Source organism: Dipodomys spectabilis, unplaced genomic scaffold (genome assembly GCF_019054845.1).
Source record: "Dipodomys spectabilis isolate Male_0828 unplaced genomic scaffold, ASM1905484v1 ptg000009l, whole genome shotgun sequence".
NCBI classification, from domain to species: Eukaryota; Metazoa; Chordata; class Mammalia; order Rodentia; family Heteromyidae; genus Dipodomys; species Dipodomys spectabilis.
In genome coordinates, this window is record NW_024870686.1 from 5,914,295 (window position 1) to 5,936,234 (window position 21,940).

General features: G+C 41.2%; 1 protein-coding gene across 2 annotated transcripts in view; it reads right to left on the reverse strand.

Annotated features, from left to right (window-relative positions):
• The window catches only part of Nrg1 (neuregulin 1), a 1,054,999-nt gene extending 1,033,343 nt beyond the window's left edge, over positions 1-21,656 (reverse strand). For both annotated transcript variants that reach the window (XM_042701124.1, XM_042701138.1), the window contains exon 1: positions 20,831-21,656. In XM_042701124.1, the coding sequence (XP_042557058.1) occupies positions 20,831-21,656 (826 nt within the window). The remainder of the gene's footprint in view (positions 1-20,830) is intronic.
• Between the last annotated feature and the right edge of the window lie 284 nt (positions 21,657-21,940).

The window sequence follows — 21,940 nt, forward strand, 5'->3', positions numbered from 1 at the left end:
TGAGTTAAGCTCATTATAACTTCTTATAATAATTCTAGGAATCCTTCATTCAAGGAGAAAAATGTCATTTTTAAAGGAGAGTTTATTTTCAGTCACCTGCATATTATTAATCTATATGGTATCTTTTTAATTTAAACATTTGTAGAGAAAGATACTTAATTGCTCCTCAGAGCTTTTGATCACTCAGTGCAATGAAAATCTGAAAATCTCCCCTATGCTCACAAGCTACTTGTTCCTGCCCACTAATTGTACAACTTAACTTTATGGAATCATTTATATTAGAACTGCCAACCCATGTCCTACAATGGAGAGTCATTTTTCTCTAGTAGGGTAGGCTTTTATTGTTTCTTCTTTCCCCCAAGTCTCATTGTACAGTCAGGGGGGAAAAAGACTAGAACTCAGATTAAGTGCTAAAATGATTCTGTTCTTTTTACTTCCAGAAACTACTTCGGGAAGATGAGCTGAGAAAGGAGACTGGCTGAGCTGGCAGATTGCAACATGTGAACCCCTACAACAAGAGTGAAGTCCTTCTTAGCATTTTATCTGTAGCACTAAGTACAATGTTAGGCTTATAGTAAATGCTCAAAGCATATTTATTCAATAAATGTCTATGAATACAGAGATGGACATCAGAACTATGCCAAATACTTTGTCCTTGCCTTTTAATGTTTTATTGTTAAGGATTTCAAGCAGTGAAGATCTATAAGACATTTCTGAGAAAAAGGTCAGGACATACTTAAATTAATAACTTTATATGAAGTCATATGATATGAAACTGTCAGTAGAAATCAATGATTCAACGAATATACCGGTGATTTGGTTTATTGATTGGACATCCATTTGCTTCTTTGATATATATCCACAAATTATTACAGATCTATTTGAAATAATAGACCAAAAGCCAGAAAAATCACCAGAGTAAAAAAAGAAAGGTACTGGTGAATCTTGCCTGTAATTTTAACTACTCAGGAGGGTAAGGTCTTAAGATAGTGGCTCGAAGGCAGCCTGGGCAGAATAATCCATGAGACTCTTGAAATAACCAGCAAAAACAACAAAAGCTCAAAGTGGAAGTGAGATGGATCATCAGCCTTGAGCCAAAAACACAAGGAAGAGAAAGAGGCCCTGAGTTCAAGCACAGTACAGAAAAAGATAAACAAAAATAAAGGATCCAAGTTTACTTCCTTAAATATTGACCCCTATAGGCTGTGCTAAATTGTTAGCTTTCACACTATAATAACTAGCGCCTAGTAGAGCATTAGGTAAGAGATGAAGAAATGAATGCTGCTCACTGGACCTCATCCCAAGGTTCTGTTGGACACTAATTTACTGTGGGCTAGGACTAGACTTAGGTAAGCTGAAGAATCTTAATTACCTTCATTAGGACAGATAAAAGTCATCCAGATCTCTGGGAGTGGCCAGAAAATTCCTTTGATCTGCAAGAAATGTCTAAGAGCCAAATAGATTAATGTAGGATTGTAAAAGGATTTCTCAAATCAACAGCTCTGAGACATTCTTCTTTTTAAATAAATATAATTTTAAAAATACCTCATCTAGCAAATAAAAAGTATATAAATGAAGAAAACATTCAAATTATATGAACTTGTTTTTGAGAAATACTAAATCTACTTAAATAGCATTACAACAAGAACATGAATTCTTAATTATTTTCCAGCATATAATCCAGAAGCAATAACACATCAGATAAATTTATAATATACTTGGAGATTGCAGTAGCTTTAATGGAGGGTGCCTATTAAGTGTGAGCCATCAAAAATGAAAACAACAATTATATATGAAACCAAAGACATGAATTTCAAATAATAAATGATGGCCATAAATATGTCACCATAGTATAGAAGGAAATCCTCACCTCAAGATTTAAAAGAAGGAAGAATGGAGGTATGCTTCTAATGACAGAATGTGAGTTAATTTAAGTTAGAGTGGTTCTTCTAGTTTCTCCTACTATAACAGAAATTATATTTCTTCCAAGGTAATGGTTGAGATACATTTTTTTCATCCCCAAAAACCCCAGAAACAAATCCTTTTCCATTTGGTGAGATATTTTTGTGAGGCTTTTATGATCTCCAATAGCAGGTAAGCCTGTTGGTTAATATAGAAGGTATCCAAAGAGGGGCAAATATCTGTTATGGATAAGACCCTCCCTGCTCTGTGTTATTGATAAGACCTCTCCCAACACACTCTTATGAATAGTTCAAAATACTCTGTGAACAAAAAATGAAACATGGTCCTTCTACCTCAACAGTTCTGTCTTAATAGACTCCCTAGTGATTTTCCCAGTGTGCCCCAGCAGAAGGGCCTCCTTTGCCTAAACATCTGTGCAATGTCCTTTCTCCTCAGCTCAATCAGTAACTCTTCACATTTCTCCATTTCCCACAGCACAATAATCAATCCTAGAGCACCAGGAGTAGTGAAAGGAACAAATAGGTATTGTTGCATGATGGAGAACAAGAAGTAAATATCATATATCTTTCTTTAAAAAAAAAAAAATCCAAGAACCTGGTAAAGGAAGGCTGCATTTCACATGTAGGAGTAGTTTCTATCAAGCTGAATTTGGTTGCAAAGCTCAGCTTCACCACAAACTCATTTGTATGTTTTGGGTAAGTTCCACAGTTGCTCTGGAACAGTTTCGCCTTTCAAATGGGTATACCAATGACAACCAATGGGTTATTATAAGGATTGGTATTATAACCATTGGATAGAAAGGGCCTCAAACACTGAGTAAACCCAAGTCATTAGTAAGGAAAAGATAGATAATAGCAGTAATCCTTCCTTTTTTCCTTTCTTTCTCCCTTCTTCTTCGTGCCACAGAAACTTTGTTTTTATCTTACTCAATTCCACTAAGACATGCTAAATGCAAATTTTTTGCTCTCAGCCTAGTTCCACAGAGCATAGCACACAGCAAGATGGGAAGTCATCCTACAGTCCTGAGCACTAGGAAGATGTGTGAACAACCACTCTGCCCTGCAATTCGGTAAGTGAAGCCTAGCAGATGGTTTTTCCCCCTTTGTGTGTATTGGATGGTTGCCTTCCGAGTCATTTTGAGACAGAGCCACTCCGATGCCCCTCTTCAAGGGTGCCCAACTTGTTACTGCTGAGACTTTGAGTTCTGCCTGAGGATTAGGGAAATCTTCTCCTCTGCCCCTCCCAAGGCAATCTCTCAGGTCACATTTCCTCACTCTTCCCAGAATCTTACTCTCCCCCATGGTGCATGCTGCTCTTCTGAGGAAGATCCTTATAGAGTACTTCATGATTGCTCACTCTGTGCCACGTCCCAGAGTCCATCTGGAAAGAGCATGCTATCATTTCACTCTTCCCAAAAGGCCTCTTTCTCCCTCCTTCCTTTCCTCTTCTCCTCCCCCACCTCTCTCCCTCTCTCTTCTCTCACACTCCATTTATCTCTGTTGTCTCTCTCCTCGCCTCCCTCTTCTCTCTTCTCTCCTTCTCTGCCTTTCTGTCTCTGTCTCTCAGTCTGTCTTTGTCTCTCTCTGTGTCTCTACCTCTCTTTTTCTGTCTCTCTTTATCTCTGTCTCTGTCTGTCTGTCTATCAGCCTCTTTCTCTCTTACCTGCTTCTGGCTGCAGAGCTGGCTACCGCTGAGCCTGGACAAATGATCTATTCACAACTGTTGTCTCAGTTGTGAACTACACTGAAGGAACTTGCCTATGGAGGCAGCCCTTCTCAATCTTCAGTGAGAATCAAACGCACCTGAGGAACAGTGTGTGTGGAGGGGACCTAGGAATCTGCAGCCTCCATTCCTTAAATCACACTATGACCTCAGTGTTCTGAAGCATTATCTCAGGAGGCAAGCACTCATCTCTAGAGGAGACATATTGTCCTCATTTTACAAACACAAAACTAAAACAGTTTATTACCATCAAGCAATGAAGTGAGATCCAAGAGCCAAGTCTTGGCCCTTGATGGCTAGGTATATTATAAATCTAATCTAGGTTTTCCCCTAGCTAGTTTCACCATCTTCTTATTCTCTCGGGTGCTACATGTATGGTTTTCTTATTCTGAAAACAAACTTGTTCTCACAGACCTTGAGAGACACAAGGCCAACTTTGGCCACAATCATACATGTTCACTGTAGACTGTTGCAGACATAGGTTGGTCCAAGGGCATTTGACTCCCAGAACATAATTCAGTCCTCCTCCACTCAAGCACCCCCCTGTACACTCTTTCAAACATCAAAAGGGAAGTCTGTCTATGGCAATGGATACACTACCATAGAGAGGCAAAATGACTTCACCTGGATGGCAGGACCAGAATTCTAGCAGACTAACGACATTGTTCTAAAAGCCATGATTCTACCAGAGCAGATCAAATGACCTGAATGCAAATAAAGGTTCTGCCTCCCAGCAGCTGAATGACCTTTAAAGTTCTGTAAACCTTTTGAATCTTGGGTTGAAACTAGAATAAAATGATATACTTTATAAAATGGTATTAAGGAATAAATGAGGTAAAATATGTTAAAAAAAAAAAAAAAAAAGTTCTGCCTGTAATAGAAACTCAGCAAATTCTAAGTCTCCTTTTCTTCCCCATTTTCAGATTCTTTTACAGAGAATCTTCAACTTTATTGGTTGGGGGAAAAACACCTAGAATCCAACAGCTCTTACACTTAAGCCTATACCAAATTCACCTGGAGCATGCAGCTGCAAAATGCAGCTTCTCTGAACAACTCCTGGACCAAAAGATGATTATCTCCAAGAGTCCAGCCTAGGAATATGCATATTCGAACATGCAGCGCATTTTGCAAACCATTCATCTTTGCAAGATCACAACATCTGATGTTAAAAAATATATACACACATCTCTGGCTTCTCTGTTTTAGCCTCTCCCCCATTTCCTTTCAGGTATTGAAATTAGGAAAACCAATGTAAAAATAACTTTTCATGAAAGCATGATCACACAGAAAGGAAACAAGTGCAAGCAGCAACTCTAAAATCATTCCTCCCATGATGGTTTCAGCTCCTTATGCAAATAGTAGCTATGAATGCATCAGTTCAGCAGCTTACCAGGCAATAAAAGGTTTCATATAGACAGACAGGAAACAATACATTCAGTTGCTGTCAGAATAACTCTGAATTTTTCCTGTTCATTAAAATGCTCCGTCCTAGCTTCAGATAAAGGCAACTCCTGTGTCAACCCAAGACAGGTTGCAAAGACTCTTTAACTTGAATATTCTTTTAAATTAGATTGATAAGTGACTTCGCAAATAGGTGATATGGTAGGAGATATTGTATTGTATTCTCCTAGTCCCAACTACAGAGGCACTGGTTAGTTTTCAAGTCAGGGTCAAAGTAGTCTCAGATCTTTTGGCTTCTCCTCATCTTCGTGCTCTCATCCTGGCTTGGCCCATGTGCAGTGGCACTGAGCCCCACTGAGTTCCTCACATACGCTCTAACTCCCTCCCTTCTTGTCCACTGTCCACAGGGCAACCAGCTGTGATGTTTGTAAAATGGAAATCTTGTAACTTCTGTGCTTAGACATAGAAGTGCTGTCTCATGCTCGGACAAAGTCTAGAAACCAAAAAATCCACAATGGTCTCACTTTTCCCTCCCTCTTCTAAACCTCATTCTTTTCTCCTTTTGCAGATACTCTCCTCCCTGCTACTTATTCTTCACCCCACTTAGAGACTTATGTGCCCTCTCTTCGTCCTCTCTATCCTACCAGAAATGCCTCCTCCTTGCCCGATCAAAAATGCCTCCTGCTCAAGGAGAGCTTCCTGTCATCTTCAGATTTACCAAGATACACTCTTCTGTTATCCCTAAATGTTTTTCTAATGAAGCACCGTACGTTTGTGATTAGATGTGCTACTATTCTCTGTGTAACTTTTGTCTTTCTACATATTAGTTCAGAGTAGGCCATGTCTAATCTCTTCATCGTTGTCATCCCAGAAATCAGCCTATCTATAATAGAGGCCCAGTAAATATTTGTTGACTAAGTAAATTAACAAGTCACTTCTCTGTTTCTCCTTTTGTATTACTAATATTTGTTTAGCAATCTGATGATTCTTACAATTTCTTAAATAATGCCTACATCTCAGAGGAAAGAAATGGGATTTAGAGGGCACATAAAATTATTGAAATAAGATGAAGGGTAAGTTAGTGAGAAATTGTGATATTTTAATAAACAGATATGTCCCTTAGGTAAGAAAATGCTTTAAGCAGCTGGGACCAGTGGCTCAGGCCTGTAATCCTAGCTACTCAGGAGGCTGAGATCTAAGGATCGTGGTTCAAAGCCAGCCTGAGCAGGAAAGTCTGTGAGACTCTTATCTCTAATTAACCTCCAGAAAACCAGAGGTGGCACTGTGAGTCAAATGGTAAAGCACTAGCTTGAGCTGAAGACCTCAGGGGCAGTACCCAGGTCCAGAGTTCAAGCCCCAAAACCAACAAAAGAAGGAAAGAAGGAAAGAAAGAAGGAAGGAAAGAGAGAAAGGAAGAGAGAAAGAAAGAAAGAAAGAAAGAAAGAAAGAAAGAAAGAAAGGAAGGAAGGAAGGAAGGAAGGAAGGAAGGAAGGAAGGAAGGAAGGAAGGAAGGAAGGAAGGAAGGAAGGAAGGAAAGAAAAGAAAGAAAGAGAGAGGGGGGAGGGAAGGAGAGAGAGGGAAGAGGGATGGAGGGAGGGAGGGAGAAAGAGGGGGGAAGGGAGAGGGAGGAAAGAAAATGCTGTAAGCTGCTCTTTAGTCCATAACTCAAAGAGTCTTACAAAGATATGACCTACAAACACTTGTGATAAGATCACACAAGATCACACAAATACACAATTGTCCTTGACACTGAATATGTAAGTACCTTGATGTACAAAAGACAGATTCTTTTATACAGCTTCAAAAGTACTAACTATCTCTATTTACCTGTTACCCATTAGCTACTTTTCTCTAGGGTTGTACCCAACTAATCATCAAATCACTCACAATTTCTACTAACAGAAAGTAGGTGGAGATTGGTTTCTGAATCATTTTCATGGACTTTTCAATAGTATTTTAAAGAGAAATATTACTGACTACATAATGGCAGTTATTTCACACTGGAAATAAAGCTACTGGAGAGTTTAATAAAAGTGATTAAAAATAGGGAACAACTCATCAATACATTTAATACACTGGGCAGGTTTAACTTAACAATTTTGCTTTTATAGGCAGCTTTATCAGCCACTTTTTAATTTATCCCACTCAGAAAAAACAACGTATATCATGAAACTAAATTAAGTCAACAGTGATAAAGTCTAAGAGTATTTTTCTCCACAGTCCCTACATCAAAATGATTTGTTAAACATGGAGCTATAAAAAGCATCCTCACATACCGGTGAAAGACGTAGCCAGTGTGACCTGACCCTCCACATTTTCAAAGATATTAAATGAAACCAGACGTAGTGAGCACTCAACCTTAAAGATGTATTGCAAAACTCACCCATAAAATGTTAAGTGTAAGGAAGAGTGTAGTTAATGTGCTATTTATCCACAATAAACATAGATGCATTTTATGTTCTGTTCTGCGTGTAGCTGTGGGGCTCTCCCACTATACTGAGGCAGCAGAAAACAAATGTGTCTACTTTTCAGAAGCGAGGTATGCCATCAAAGAAATGACCAACATAAATTGGAACAACACCTTTACACATTAAGAATCTGGCCAAAAGTGCATTCTCCCTCTGTCCTAGGGGTTACAAAGGTCGTAGAGAAAAGGAAAGATAAGAATATCTTATTAAAAATTAGGGAAACCATGGAGTCTATGTTTCTTTGGGTCTGGCTTACTTCATTTGATATTAGGATAGTCATAGAATAGGATCACCATAACTCAATAGCTATGTACATATGACCATATAAGATGATGCTAAGTGAAATGAACTCCAAGATAGGAGGGAAAAAAGGTTTTTGTTGTTGTTGTTTGTTTTATTTTTTTTCAGAAACTCAGAGGATTTTTTTTATTATTGTTAAGGTGATATATAGAAGGGTTGCTGCTATATAAGTAAGTTAATGAGCACATTTCTGGTCATGTACTATGTGAAGTTACTTCTTTTTTCTTGTGTTTCTTCTTTTTTTTCCCCTATGGTTTATCCCTTGTTGTCACTGTATTTGATTTTGGTACCCTGTGTATTTTATATACATTTATCTGAATTAGGGATGGGAAGGGGAATAACAAAATGGTGAGACAAAGGACAAAGGGTAAACCAATGCAACAGCAATACTCACAAGACAACATGTTGTAAATTATCTTTATAACTTGGAGGGGGAGGATTGGAGAAGAAGGAAAGTGGGAGAAAGACAAGGGAGAAGGTAACAATGTTTGACAAGGAATGTACTATTACCTTATATATGTAACTGTAACCCCTCTATACCTCACCTTGACAATAAAATTAAATTTAAAAAAGAATGTCTTGTGTTCTGTCCACTCACTGGACATAAATAAACTATTGCTTTGGGGTTGTGCATATTTCAGATTATCCACTTTATTGAGGCTACCCTATCTTCTCTAAGACATTTATTAGGGAATAGGAAACATTATAAAGCAAAAACAAAATAGGACACAGTTTTTGCCACACATCAGAAATCATACTAAAACTAACATTAACTACTTTTCCTTGTTAAAAATTAATGCACTTTCCCTACAGAAACTTTAGAAAATACAAATTGAAAAAAAGGAAAATGCCAAATATCCAACATTAATGATCCCAGTACCAAGGTTAACATATTGTCATATGGAGCTCTAACTTTCTTCTCTTTTGGCTAATAGCTACATCAATTAGAGAGCTATTAATATAAAAATAGGTGGAGACTTTGGAAAGCAGTATGGAGGTTCCTCAAAAGACTTCACATAGAACTCCCCTATGACCCAGCAATCCCACTTTTGGGCATTTACCCTAATGTTTACAAAAAAGACCACACTAAAGCTACCAGCACAACTATGTTTATTGCAGCATTATTTACTATAGCTAAGATATGGAACCAACCCAGATGCCCCTCAGTAGATGAATGGATCAAGAAAATGTGGTATATATACACAATGGAATTCTATGCCTCCATCAGAAGGAATGACATTTCCCCATTTGTCAGGAAATGGAAAGGCTTGGAAAAAATTATATTAAGTGAAGTAAGCCAGGCCCAAAGAAACATAGGTCCCATGGTTTCCCTTATTTGCAATATCTAGTATAGGTATGAGTCAAGCGGAAAAGGTCAGATAATGTGATGTTAGGAAAACGAACCCTTAAATATGTATTTTAATGTTTTCGTTTTTTTCATGCATGTGTTTCTAACGCATTTATAAGATTATTTCTTTGTTGCTTTGTGTGTCCCTCCCCCACAGTGTAACCCCCACTTTCACTATATTTGATGTCAATATAACATGTGGAGGAGATGGGGACAAACAAGTCGTTTAAGGATTCAGGTGGACCTGTTGCAACAATGAGAAGTACAAAATGTCATGTCAAAACCAGCTTTACAATGTCAGTGTGTGTGTGTGGGGGGGGGGGGGGGTATGATTGGGTGGGGGGGGAGGGGGGAGGCTGGGAAGGGAGGTGAAGGGTAAACAAAGGAGGAGGCTGCAATGCTTGGTAAGAAATGTATGCGTTATCCTGCCCATGTAATTGTAACCCCTCTCTCTGTACAGTATGTTCTCAAATAAAATAAAATTAAATTTAAAAAAATAGGTGGAGAGAGAGAGAGGGAGAGAGAGAGAGAGAGAGAGAGAGAGAGAGAGAGAGAGAGAGAGAGAGAGACACATCACATATATATTATGTTAAATATACTATGGGAAATTATTTTAATCAAATTTCTTCTACAACCCAATGTTAGTTACTGAGGCTTGAACTCAGAACCTGGTGCCCTCCATCAGCTTTCTTGCTCATGGTTGGCACTCTACCACCTGAGCCACACCTCCAATCCAACTCCTTGCTGGTTGATTGGAGATGAAGTCTAGTGGACTTTTCTGTCTGAGCTGCCTTTAACCTTTGTTCCTCCAGATCTCTGGTTCCTGAGTAGCTGAAAGTACAGGTGTGCAAAACCGGTGTGTGGCCTGTAACAAAATTTTTGCAGAGTACAGAATAATCCATTTAATAATTATGCAATCTTATTTAACCATTCTCCCATGAAAGGACACAGTCAGTCTGGAATGTTGGGTAGTAAAATGCTCAAAAGGTAGATAGAGAAGCAGAGCATTCTGAGATACACAGTACATAGAGATCTACAGTCACCTGTACATGCAGAGCAATTTCAGTGGTATACAGCAAGATTCCAGGTAGAGGAAGGAACTGGATTGGATCACTTGAGCAAAAAGTGAAAGGTTTTTCCCATATCCTAAGAACAGAATTTATCCTGATATCACCTCAAGAGCTTTAAATAAGGGCATACTGTGATTTTTTATTTTGTAGAAAGATGGATCTAGTGATAAGACAGGGGCAAAAAAATCCATAGGCAAAAACAGAAGGATGTTATAGTTACAGTAATAACAGCTATTGCAGAAACAAGAGTTAGAGAAGAGAGGAGAATCTGAGGTTTGTTAAGGAGATGGAATTAATGGATCTATCCATCAAACTAATAAGAAGCTAAAAGAGAGTTATGAGGATTAGGATAACTGAGAAAATGCTAATGTTATCTGAAGGTGAGGGGTTAAGTGAATTTATATGGGCACCTCCTACTCTATCTGGCACAGAATAAATGTTGATCAGACAAGCCACAGGGAATAATAGAGATTATGACAGTAGTCACAGTTCTCTTATTAGTATCTCAATGTGCAGGGGTGATGAAGTGCTGCTTACTATGTTTAAACTGAGGTGTGGTAGACATCTAGGATACCTGATTAGAAGCTGGCTATGTGGATATCAGTCCCTGAAAAGGATCTGAACTTGAGCTATACATGGGAGAGCCACAAGCGATCGGCACATTTAAAACCAAAACTAGTGCCATGTTTATGGTGTTCAAACAAAGTGACTGATGTTTCTTGTTCAACCTTGTTCTTACGGTTGTGGATTAATCTATTTATCATGCTTTATCACTTCAAAAACAACCTTGCAGAAATGGTTGTCTTTGCTTTTTGAAAAGACAAAGCTGGTTCACAGAAATAACTGTTAGTATTTCAGACAGTTTAACAAAATGTCACAATGCAGGTCCAAGGATTTGGTAGGGCTTTCCTCACTTCCAGCTGTCTTTCTCCTCTCTCTCAGATGGCCTGAAAGTTCTACAGTTGTTTTTCCAATTGTATGTGCCTTAGAACAAAAAGAAGAAAGAGAAGGAAGCAAAAAGCTTTGGTTACAACTTCGGGGGTGGGGAGAAGAAGGAGGTAGAGAGGGAAGGGATGGTAGGGGAAAAACAAAGGAGGCGTTAACAATGCTCGATAGGAAATGTACTCATGTAACTGTAACCCTTCTGTACGTATCTTTACAATAAATAAGTATATATATATATATATATATATATATATATATATATATATATTTAATTTTAAGGAAAAGAAAAGAAAAGCTTTGGTCCAGGAGCAAAAGTGGTTCTATGCGGGAGGCATTTCTGAGATAAGGACTAAAGATGGTTTGTATCAACCTAGAAAAGCATCTTCATTCAGCTTTCTTGTTTTATACATTAGGATGCTGGTAAATAAAAACTCTAACTCCTAATCTTCACTGAGTTACAAAATGGGCAGTGGAAAGATTCTCCTGACTCCCAGGCTACAACATTTCTCACTTGTGAATACGTTGAAGATGCTGCTGGCAGGAATCTGCCCACAGGAATGGTGTGGCCTTCTGGAGGAGGTAAGACACACATCACAGAGCAAAGTTTAAAAATATATAAGCTGCGAAAAGCACAAGATGACATGAAGGAAATCTGCAATAGTGCCACCTTTAAGTCTGTTGTAAAGAGACTTTCTGCACTCAAAGACTAGGGAGAGCCTTGCTAGTGGGAGTCATGACTGGGAAAAGCATGGAAACAGTAGGCTTTGAGCTGCCCCTCAAAGGGCCTGGCCTAAGTAAGACTAAGAGGGCTAGGAAAGCACATGGCTTGCCCGCATAGCGGCTCAGCTGGACTAGACTAGCATGTTTCCATACATAATTTTTAAAAAGACGAGGCTCAGCTTGCCCTGAGGAAGACCCTGAGGGTCAGGATCTGTACTCCGTTATGGTGATGCCAGGGAATCGTTTGGTAAGTTAACAGCAGAGTGGCAACCGGACACAGAACACAGTGCAGTAACTGATAGAAGGAAACTGGAGAACTGAGAAGCATACAGACAAGGAAATTAAGGAGAAAAATGGGAGAAAAGTATTAAATAAAAGGCATCCACTGAAAGATTCTGATACTGTTCTGAGTGGGTACCTTTCTGAACGACATTGATACTACTATAAATAACAAATAGCCCAGTACCAATGGCTTACTTCTGTAATCCTAGCTATTCAGGAGACTGAGATATGAAGACCATGGCTGGAAGCCAACCAGGGAAGGAAAGTCTATGAGGCATTTATCTCCAACTAACCAAACTACTAAACTACTGAACTCCAGCTAATCAAGAGTGTGAGGCCTGAGGTCAAGCCTCAGTGCTGGCATAAAAATAAAAAACACAAACACAAATAAATAATAAATATGATATAATCATATTAAAGACTTCTAAGTTTATTCTGTAAACTTCTCATTGCTTTTTAAAATGTGTCCTCCTTTATTATATATATATATGTATAAATAGATATATAGACATATCTATGTTTACAGCATCATTGTTCACAATAGCCAAAAGGTAGAAGTAACCTTATGTCTATGAGAGAATGCATGGATAAACAAGATACGGTATATACATGTAACAGAATGCTACTCAGCTTATAAAAAGGAGAAAAATCTGATGAACACTAAGGAGTCTATTCTCAATGAAATAAGCAGGTCTCAAAAGAACAAATACTGTACAATTCCACCTAGACAACATACCTGCAGTATTCTTAGTCATAGAGACAGGAACCAGACTTGATGTTGCCAGAGAGGGAAAAGGGGATGGGGAGTTAGAATTTTATTTTGGGAGGTGAAAAGGTTCTAGAGATGGATTGTGGTGATGGTTACACAACAAAAAGAACATCTGATGCCAATGAACTGCACACCTAAAATTAGTTTAAATGGTAAATGTTTTATTTTCACAAGTTACAAATGACTCCTGGCTAGAATAAAAGTATATTCCAAATACTAGAGCTTTTGCATAAAATTCCCACTGTATTGATACAAAGCTTCGCCAGGCATATGCCTGTACGGACCTGTAACCCCAGCACTCAGAAAGCTGAGGCTGGAGGACTATAGCTCCAAGCCAGCCTGGACTACATAACAAGAACCTGTCTCAGAAACAAAAAGAAAGGGAGCGAAGGAAGAAAGTAAAGGAGAGAGGGAAGAAATGAAAGAATGAAGGAAAAATGGAAGAGAAGAAGGAGGGAAGGATAGACTAGGGAAGGGGAGAGGAGGAGGAAGAGTAGGGAAGGGGTGGGAGGAAGAACAAGGAGAGAGGAGAGGAGGGGAGAGAAGAAGGGCAGGGAGAGGAAAGGAGGGAAAAAGAGAAGAGGGGAGGGGAGGAGGAGGAAGGGGAAGGGGGAGTGAAGGGAGAATAAAGGAAGGAAGAGGAATGGAAGAGGAGGGGAGAGGAAGAGGCAGTGGAGAAGAGAAGAATAGGGAGAGAAGAAAGGGGAGAAGTGAGGGGAGGGAAGAGGAGTGGAGAGGAAGAGGGAGGGGAGAGAAGAAAGAGGAGAGGGGACTGGAGGCAAGGGGACTAGAGGGGGAGGGGAGGGGAAGAAAGAGGAAAGGAGAAGAGAGGAGAGGAGAGGAGAGGATTGCTAGCATTTAAGAGGAAGATAATGTAGGAAAGATGCATTGATCCCAGAGGTGTCTCAGGTTGCAAAGAAGAGGGCCTGAGTCTCACTAGTGCTGTGCCCCTGGTGTGCCATGACAGGGCAATGAACACACTCTGGGCCAAACCACTCTGTCCTGGCAGTCACCACAGGGTCCTAAACTGCCAGAATCTCCTCCAAGGGGCAAAATCTAATGACAAATTCTATGAAACCCAAACACAGCCTTCCATTTCCTCCTGGGTAGAAAGCCACCATGTCACCAAGTCCTGTCCAGGAACAGTCAGGAGGCTCCCCAAGGAGGAATGGGGAATATGGCTCCTGTGTCTGTCACTCTCCAGATAGGAGGCCCTCATCTTCCAGGGAGCCTCCAGGGCCAGCTGAGAGAGAAGGAAAAGGACCTCATTATTCACCAGAGCCCAAAGGCTCTTCTATCTGTTGTGGAATCCAAAACTGACATGTTTTTAAATGACAACAAAAAGAAAAGAAAAGCAAAAATTAACTCACCTAAAATATTTATAGCTTTTAGGGATTACAAGCAGTGCCTTTCCACCTTCCGTTCAATAGAACGCAATATCAGCATGTCTCACAGTGCTGGTGGTGACACTCAATAACCCAAGGAAAATGTAGCATTTACGAACACTGGGGTCAAGAACCCAAGAGGAGCTGAGAAGACTTGGGAATAGATCTGTTCCAAACAGGAGGGATTTCTTGACTATTCAAGATTGCTGTGTATCTTCAAGCATTTACCACACTGGGCTGTAAACTACATAGAATAAATATTGTTCCAAAAACTGTTCAAAGTTCTTCTCAGGAGAAAGAACTTGGGGAAAATTCTATAACCTTTTTCTGAAGGCCAAAAGTCAATCGAGACTGGCAGTAAGAGAAGGCAAGAATGTCTCAGAGGGCTATATATGCTACTTCCTTCCTACCCATCTCCCCAAACTAGTCACCTAAAGAGAAGGAATCAGAAGAATGTATTTCTTTCTAAATTTTGCCTAGATCCGTGATTGCCACCTGTATAACCACCTAGGGTGCTCCAGGCATTTGTCATTTAATTGTTAGTGGGTATTGTATTTACACACAAAACCCAAACTATAATCTCTCAAAAAAGGCTATATATATATGTATATATGTGAGACTGTTCACTGAATTTGTATATATATATATGTATATATATACATATATATATACATATATATCCTGAACAGTCATTCAAGGAGAAAACCTGGTTTTCTTTGACTGTTTTCTTCTATATCTTCCATTGATAATGATAACTTCCAGATTAGGGACAATTTCCATTTTGGACACATGCATCTGAGTGCTTCCTAAATTTAGCAAAGTAAATGGGGCTTCCTATCTCTTAGCATCCCCACTCTACCCACAGCTAAGACTCTATGATCACGTCAGGCAGGTTCCCTCATGCTGTTCCCATGTGCTGGGCTCAGTTTGGTTCATGTATTCTGATGCAGCAGAGCAAAGGAAGAAAAAAACAAAAACTCAACAATTTCCTCTTCTACATTCTCTCAGCCCATCATGACCTCCTAAATCTAGCCAACAGCTCCAGAATCTGCAGCACTCTGAGCTGTTTGCTTCCAGTTCCCAGCACTCCAGGGCAGGCATCCAAAGGCAGAGCCCTGGGCTTTGGGGAAAAGTCTCTGAACTAGAGATGCAATGTGGCTCTCCTTCTGTGTCCTCACTGGAATGGACAAGGAGCAAACGGAAAGACCATTTGTATTTGTAGCCTTGTGATCTCAGACCGCTACTTTCCAACATATGTGCACCCAAGCAGCTAAATTCCAAGATGTCAAAGAAGGATTGTCAATATGATAAAGAACAGCAAGCCTCTACTCACAAACCAAGATCCATTCATGGCCCGCTATTTACCTTTGGCTTCCCTTGTAGTGTTTGTATAAGAGGAGTAAAGATGCAGAGAGCACACAGGAAGCTTGCATCAAGACCCTGTGGGTACCAGGACACTTGTCCATGGTCTATCCAAGCTGTGAATAAATTTCTTCTTTTTGTTTTTATGTTAGATATTATAAAACATTAGGTATAAATTTTACTAGATCCAAAAGGGGTGAATCAAGGTTAGGAATCTGTTTCCTAGGAAACTATTTCCCATAGGGAAAAATTTCCTAGTTCTCTTAAGGAAGATCAAAAATAATGTAAATTACCACTTACATCTTTCTCTCTCTCTCTCTAGGCTGTCTGCAAGACTAAGCAATATTGAGGGGGAGATCCAAACAATTGGATCTGTGCCAAGCGGGGACTAATCAGCCCATTTTTATCTCAGAACTTCACTGCTTTCTTTTATGTACATCAACCTGTGCAGATCATCATTTGGGGATGGAAATTAAGAGAAGAAGCCTTGGCAGCAGGTTTGCCAGAGTTCATTGCAGCACTGAACAGTTTAGGCAACATGAAACACACCCTCTCAACAGGAGCAATCAAGAAGTGCCTAGTGACACTCATCAGGATTCTATATAATCTCAACTAATCCAATGTTACACTTAAACAAGACTCATCACTAAGCAGCTGTCCAAGTATTATGAAGTGGATGGTTTGGGGGGGGCCTGGAAACGGGGGCACACTAACTAAGGCGTACATTCTTTCATCATGTTGCTTTAATTGTAACTTTAACTTCATAATCATATAAGAGCACAGGATACTATACCCATGCACAGCATTTGCATTTGGTCTGAAAACTCTCCACAATGTCTATTTCTTTTACTCAGAGGGAAGAACATTAGAAATTTGTTTTTGCTTTCCTACAAAAACTTTGACCAAGTCATGACATACATTTTTATAACAAATTTTTTGACTCAGTAGGAACTTTAATTGCACACCTCTTGTTTTTATTATCATTCATTTATATAAAGCTAATCTAAATACCCATTCTGTAAGAACTATCTAAAGAGAGGTTTGTTTCTCCATATCATTTAAGTCTATGAAAAAACAAACGATAAAAAGCTAAGAATTTCTAAGTACTAAGAGCAGGTGCTCATTTGAAGGTCTCTGGGCATTTGACAGTTAATAAATTGTTGCTGAATGTAAAAATAGGTTTTAAAATATGTTGTGCTTATAATTAAGAAAAAATAACAGGAAGAAAATGAGTATTGAAGCAAGGGAGATTTCCTGAACAATGAATAGATTATATTTGACAAGGGCAATAACCTGCCCAATCACGTCTTTTGCTCCCATTTGCTATAAATATACAGGCCAGGGGAAGCAGAGCTTATTGTTTTGATCCTCAGGGTTATTTAAACCTCCCAGTCTTAGCTAATTCATTAAGACATATGGTAAAACTTTCCCTAGATTCAGAGGATTTATAGATCTCCCACGACTGATGAGAATTATCCCCTAGTGCTTATAAAAAAAAATCTAGCTTAAATATTTAAATTCACTTCTGAAAATATTTTCGTCCTAAAGAGTTCTTTTCCCAAATGCCCTATCTTGGTTTTATTTTTTTAATGTAAGCATCAATAAATACATACATAGTTTCTTTCCTTGACACAAGTAAGTTAAGTCCAGTTCAGATTTTTTGACAAGCAAGATTTACACGGCTTAAAGCAAACATCCACAAGTGCCTGGGAAATTAAATCTACATGTGTATTCATGAAATACAGGCAGTGAAGTTATAACTGTTTCTACTGCTACTTCCTTAGTATGGCTTTTATTAAGAATAATTTTCTTCAACACTGACTAACAAATCTCTGCTGCAATGTGTTTTTTTTTTCATATTGGTTAACACTATAAGGTCAACTGTGATTGAGGCTTTAGGAAGACCAAGTACCATTTATTATAAATGCTTGGTAGACATTATATATATATATATATATATATATATATATATATATATATATATCTACATAGATATCAGTATGTCTATATAGATACAAATATAGATATACATTTTCATCCTGATAGCAAATGGTAGGCAGACTATTTACACTGGCTTGTAAGAGCATAATTTATGCACAAATCTGGCCTTGCCTACTGTTGGCCCAATTCAACATCTCCTTTTTTGAATTCGGTTTCTGCCTAGTACTACCACAGAACCTTGACAAATAAAAGTGTGATGAATCACACCATGACTCGTCTGAATAACAGAACTTTAACTGAAAAGCAAAGTATTTTTTCCTCTAGGTTTATGTTCACATAAACCTAGGAATATGTCTTAGGTTGTTCAATGAGCAAAAGAAAAGGCAAAGACTGGGAAGAATTTAAACACTGGAATGAGGTATAATTTATTCACACTTCAACTATATATTTTTTAAAGCTATAAAATTCCATCCTGTCTTCCTTAAACACATCAATAGTTTTTGTTTTAAAAGGTCCATTTTTCAAAAGTTTTTTTATGTATATATACAGACACTACTCCAGAAGTTGCATGAGATGGTGGGGAGGGAGGTTGTCAGAGAAGTTTTTCTATGAGCTCAAGCCTAAGGCTAATCTGTTGCACGTGTAGTTTCTATACTAGTAAGCCACTTGTAGGGAACAGCACTGCAGCAGAGAACATGAGATATAGAAACCATTCCTCTGGGTATGTTATCACCAAATGACTTTGCTCTATGACTTCTCCACCTGGAATTATGTCAAGCCTGCACACAATTGTCACACCCTGAGGGCAGCTTCAAACCATTAGGTAAGGAACCTCTGCTCCAATGTCCTTTCTGAATCCAACTGGAAGCACACACAGCAGTAGCTAGCCTGGGACAAATCGGGTGTTCTTTCTCTGTTTCCTGCTTACCTGCATTCTGTTGCCTGGTAGGTTCTGAACGACACCATTAAATGAGACCACACAACCAGGCTAATTCCCAAGTTGTCAAGGAGCCATCCTTCACACATTTTTACATTCACTATTCCAAGTATGGATTTACTGAGTTTACACTGAAAAAAAAAATAGCTTAGACTATCATACCCATGTCTCCTCAAATATTGAAATAACTACTAGATAGGTAAAAGGACAAGAGAAACTTGTAGCCTAATTTCCCTTAGTTCTTAGCTAAGCTATTCATTGAGGTGTTAAGTGATAGCCTACTTTAAATTACATAGCACTAAAACACTGAATACCCAGGATGAGTACACAAGCCCAGTGTAGTAACTTCATGATTTCTTACTCAATTATTTGCACAGAGGTTTCCAATTCAGCTTAAAAATCATCGATTTACAATTGTATGTTTCCTTTGGCAAATAAAAGGGCAAAAACTAACTCCAAAAAAGCTTTTTCCCTTTAGAATATAAAGCCTACAGGCAACATAGATTTTCCACGTCCAAGCATCCTCTATATGCTTACAAGAACTTTACCCCTGAAGTTTGACATTTGTTTCTAGCAAAAAGGCATAACTAACTCCCTTGCTAACCCAGCGAAGCATCTCCAATGTTAACTGCAATCCTTTTATATTAACTTTCCACCCTGTAGAGATTCAGACCTCAAATGGTGGAGTCATAATCCTTCCTGAATTATGGATGCTAAAATATGTGAAACCCAGACTCTGGCACAGCTTAAAGGTTTGGTATGAGATTCTTTAACTGACTGACATAAGCTGCAGTACAATGGTGTGGAGCCTTCAGGTCCCCTAGTCAGACAACTCCCAGCAGAGCATTTCCCAGGTTTCACAGTGACATCTATCAGCCAGTCTCAGGGAATCCCAACGTCACTCAGCTTCCTTCAGCTTCTGTCCACAGCACGGTGCAACCTTCACAGGTCTCTCTCTGGTGCACCAACTAGATTGATAACATAAGGGAATGATGGGTGAAAAGACTCTTTCCTGTCAGCAGAACCAAATCATTAGCTATTAGTTCGCTGCAGGACACAAACGCCACAAACAGCACCCAGACATTGAAATAATTTCCAAATTATTGAATAAAATCCACATTGAAATAAAAAAATCCACATTGAAATAAAATCCACATTTTAAAGAACACACTACTTAAAAAAAGAAAAAAATAAAGAACACACTTTGCATCCCAGGCAGAAGCTGAGTTTGGTGAAAATTCTAAGCATCCACTAGATAGATATATACAAAACCAAGGGACAGGGATGCTGCATGTGAGAATGTGCAGTGTGTAATCATGTTAATTTACAGTTTGAGAAGAAAGGTTGCTGTGTGTTGGTGGTCATGTGGTAATCAGGAAATGATACAGATCTTCGGATCCTCGAAATTATTTTATGAATGGCGTAAACACAATACTACCTCAGAAATAAAATTGGATTATCAGCTCATTTCTCAAAGCTGTCATAATACAACGCAGACCTGTGAAGACGACGTTTTAGGAAAAGGGTCTGGGTGGGAGGAGGACTTCTGAAATTCTTCGGAGGGGCTCCATGCAAAGCTCCGCAATTTATGTGCATCTGTTTTCACTGGCGTGCCAAAACACGCTTCAAACCAAAATATTGTGTGTGTGTGGGGGGGGGGGAGACAAAGTCTCAAGATGATGTGGCGAAAAGAAAAAAGAAACAAAAAGAAAATCCCCTTGCTAGTTCTCACATACTCGTATCCACCAGACACAGGTACCACCTGTCTGTTGGACATCAGGGTAAATCACACAACTCTGCTACTCCTCTAGCCTCTCCTCCAGCTTCTTTGTAGGTCCAGACAATCCCTGAGGATCCCTCAGCTCCACACTCTGCACCCGAAAGTGAACAAGTCAAGGTGTCCCGCCCCCCCAAATCGGGGCTCACGACCAAACCGCTCCGAAACCACAGCCAAGTTCAACAATCCACACGCGAGAAGCCAGCGCGGCTCGACCGAGCGAACCAAACCCCAAAGGATTCAAAAGTTTCTGGCGGCCCCAAACCAGAGCAAAACTTGGGGCTTTCACCAGCCGTCTGGAGTCGGGGGGTGGGGGGGGGGACCCTCGGGGAGGATCGCTCCCAATCCCCCCGTCCCACACTCGCAACTCGCAGGGGTGCGCCCGCCTGCCCGCCTGCCCGCCCCGGGCGGCCGCGGAACCCGGCTGGCCACCGCGCCCAGCCCGCGCCCCCCACGCGCCCCGGCCACGGAAGAACTTACCGCACCGCTTGCACAGCACCCGGCTGACCTCCTTCTTGAGATTCCGGCCGGTCTCGAGAGGGGGGAAAGATGCTCGGAAGGCGGCCGGCGCCAGGCTGCTGCCGTTGGCCAGGGGCTCCATGAAGAAGATGTACCTGCTGTCCTCCTTGAGCCGCCCGCAGGAGGGGAACGCGGGGTGACCCCAGGCCCCCAGGCGCACGGTGAGCAGAGAGTCTTTCTTCAAGCCCCCGGCTTTCACCGCCCACACCTGGTGCACCTTCACCAGATAGGGCGCCCCCTCTTCTTCATCCCCCTCCTCCTCCTCGTCCTCCTCCTCCTCCTGCTCCTCGTCCCGGTTCTCGTCCCCGGGGCCGCCGGCGCTGGGCGCGGGCTCCGCGGGCCAGGAGAGTGCTGTCCCGTTGGCGCTGGGGAGCGGGTCCTCGGCGGGCGGTCCCTGCGCCCCGGGGCCGGCGGCTGGCGCTGGGCGCTCGCCGCCCCACGCCCCTGCCTCGCCCGCCGCCGCCGCCGCCGCCGCCGCCTTCCTGTCGAGTGCCCCCTGCTGCCGCCGCGGCGGGTGCACCTTCCCCTCGATCACCACCGCGGCGCGCTGAGCCAGCTCCTGCACCGAGCCCACGCTGGGCGGGGACGAGTAGCACACCGAGGCCCCCGCGGGAGCCGCCTCGGCGCCCGCCGCCGCCGCGCCCGGCGCCAGGGCCGCGCTCCCCACCAGCAGCAGCGACAGCAGCAGCAGCGGCGGCGGCGGCGGCGGCGATCGGGCTGCGGGGCCCGGGCGCGGGGACCCGGCGCCGGTACTCCCGGAGCGGCGCGGGGCGCGTCGCCATCTCATGGTGTGTGAGAGGTGCGTGCGGGCTCCTTGGCTGTCGGTTCGGACTCTGCCTGGCTCCGGTCGCGCTGCCTCCCTTTTGCCTGCACACCCCCCCCCCCTTTCCCCAGCACTCCTCCTCCTCCTCCCCCTTACCCTCCTCCTTTTATTTATTTATTGGGGGGGAGGGGGCAGCAGGAGAGTTGTTGATGGGAGGAAGAGGAGGAGGAGGAGGAGGCGGAGGAGGCGGAGGGAAGAAATGGGTGGAACCACCGAGAGGCGAAAAGAAAAATCATCATCATCATCAA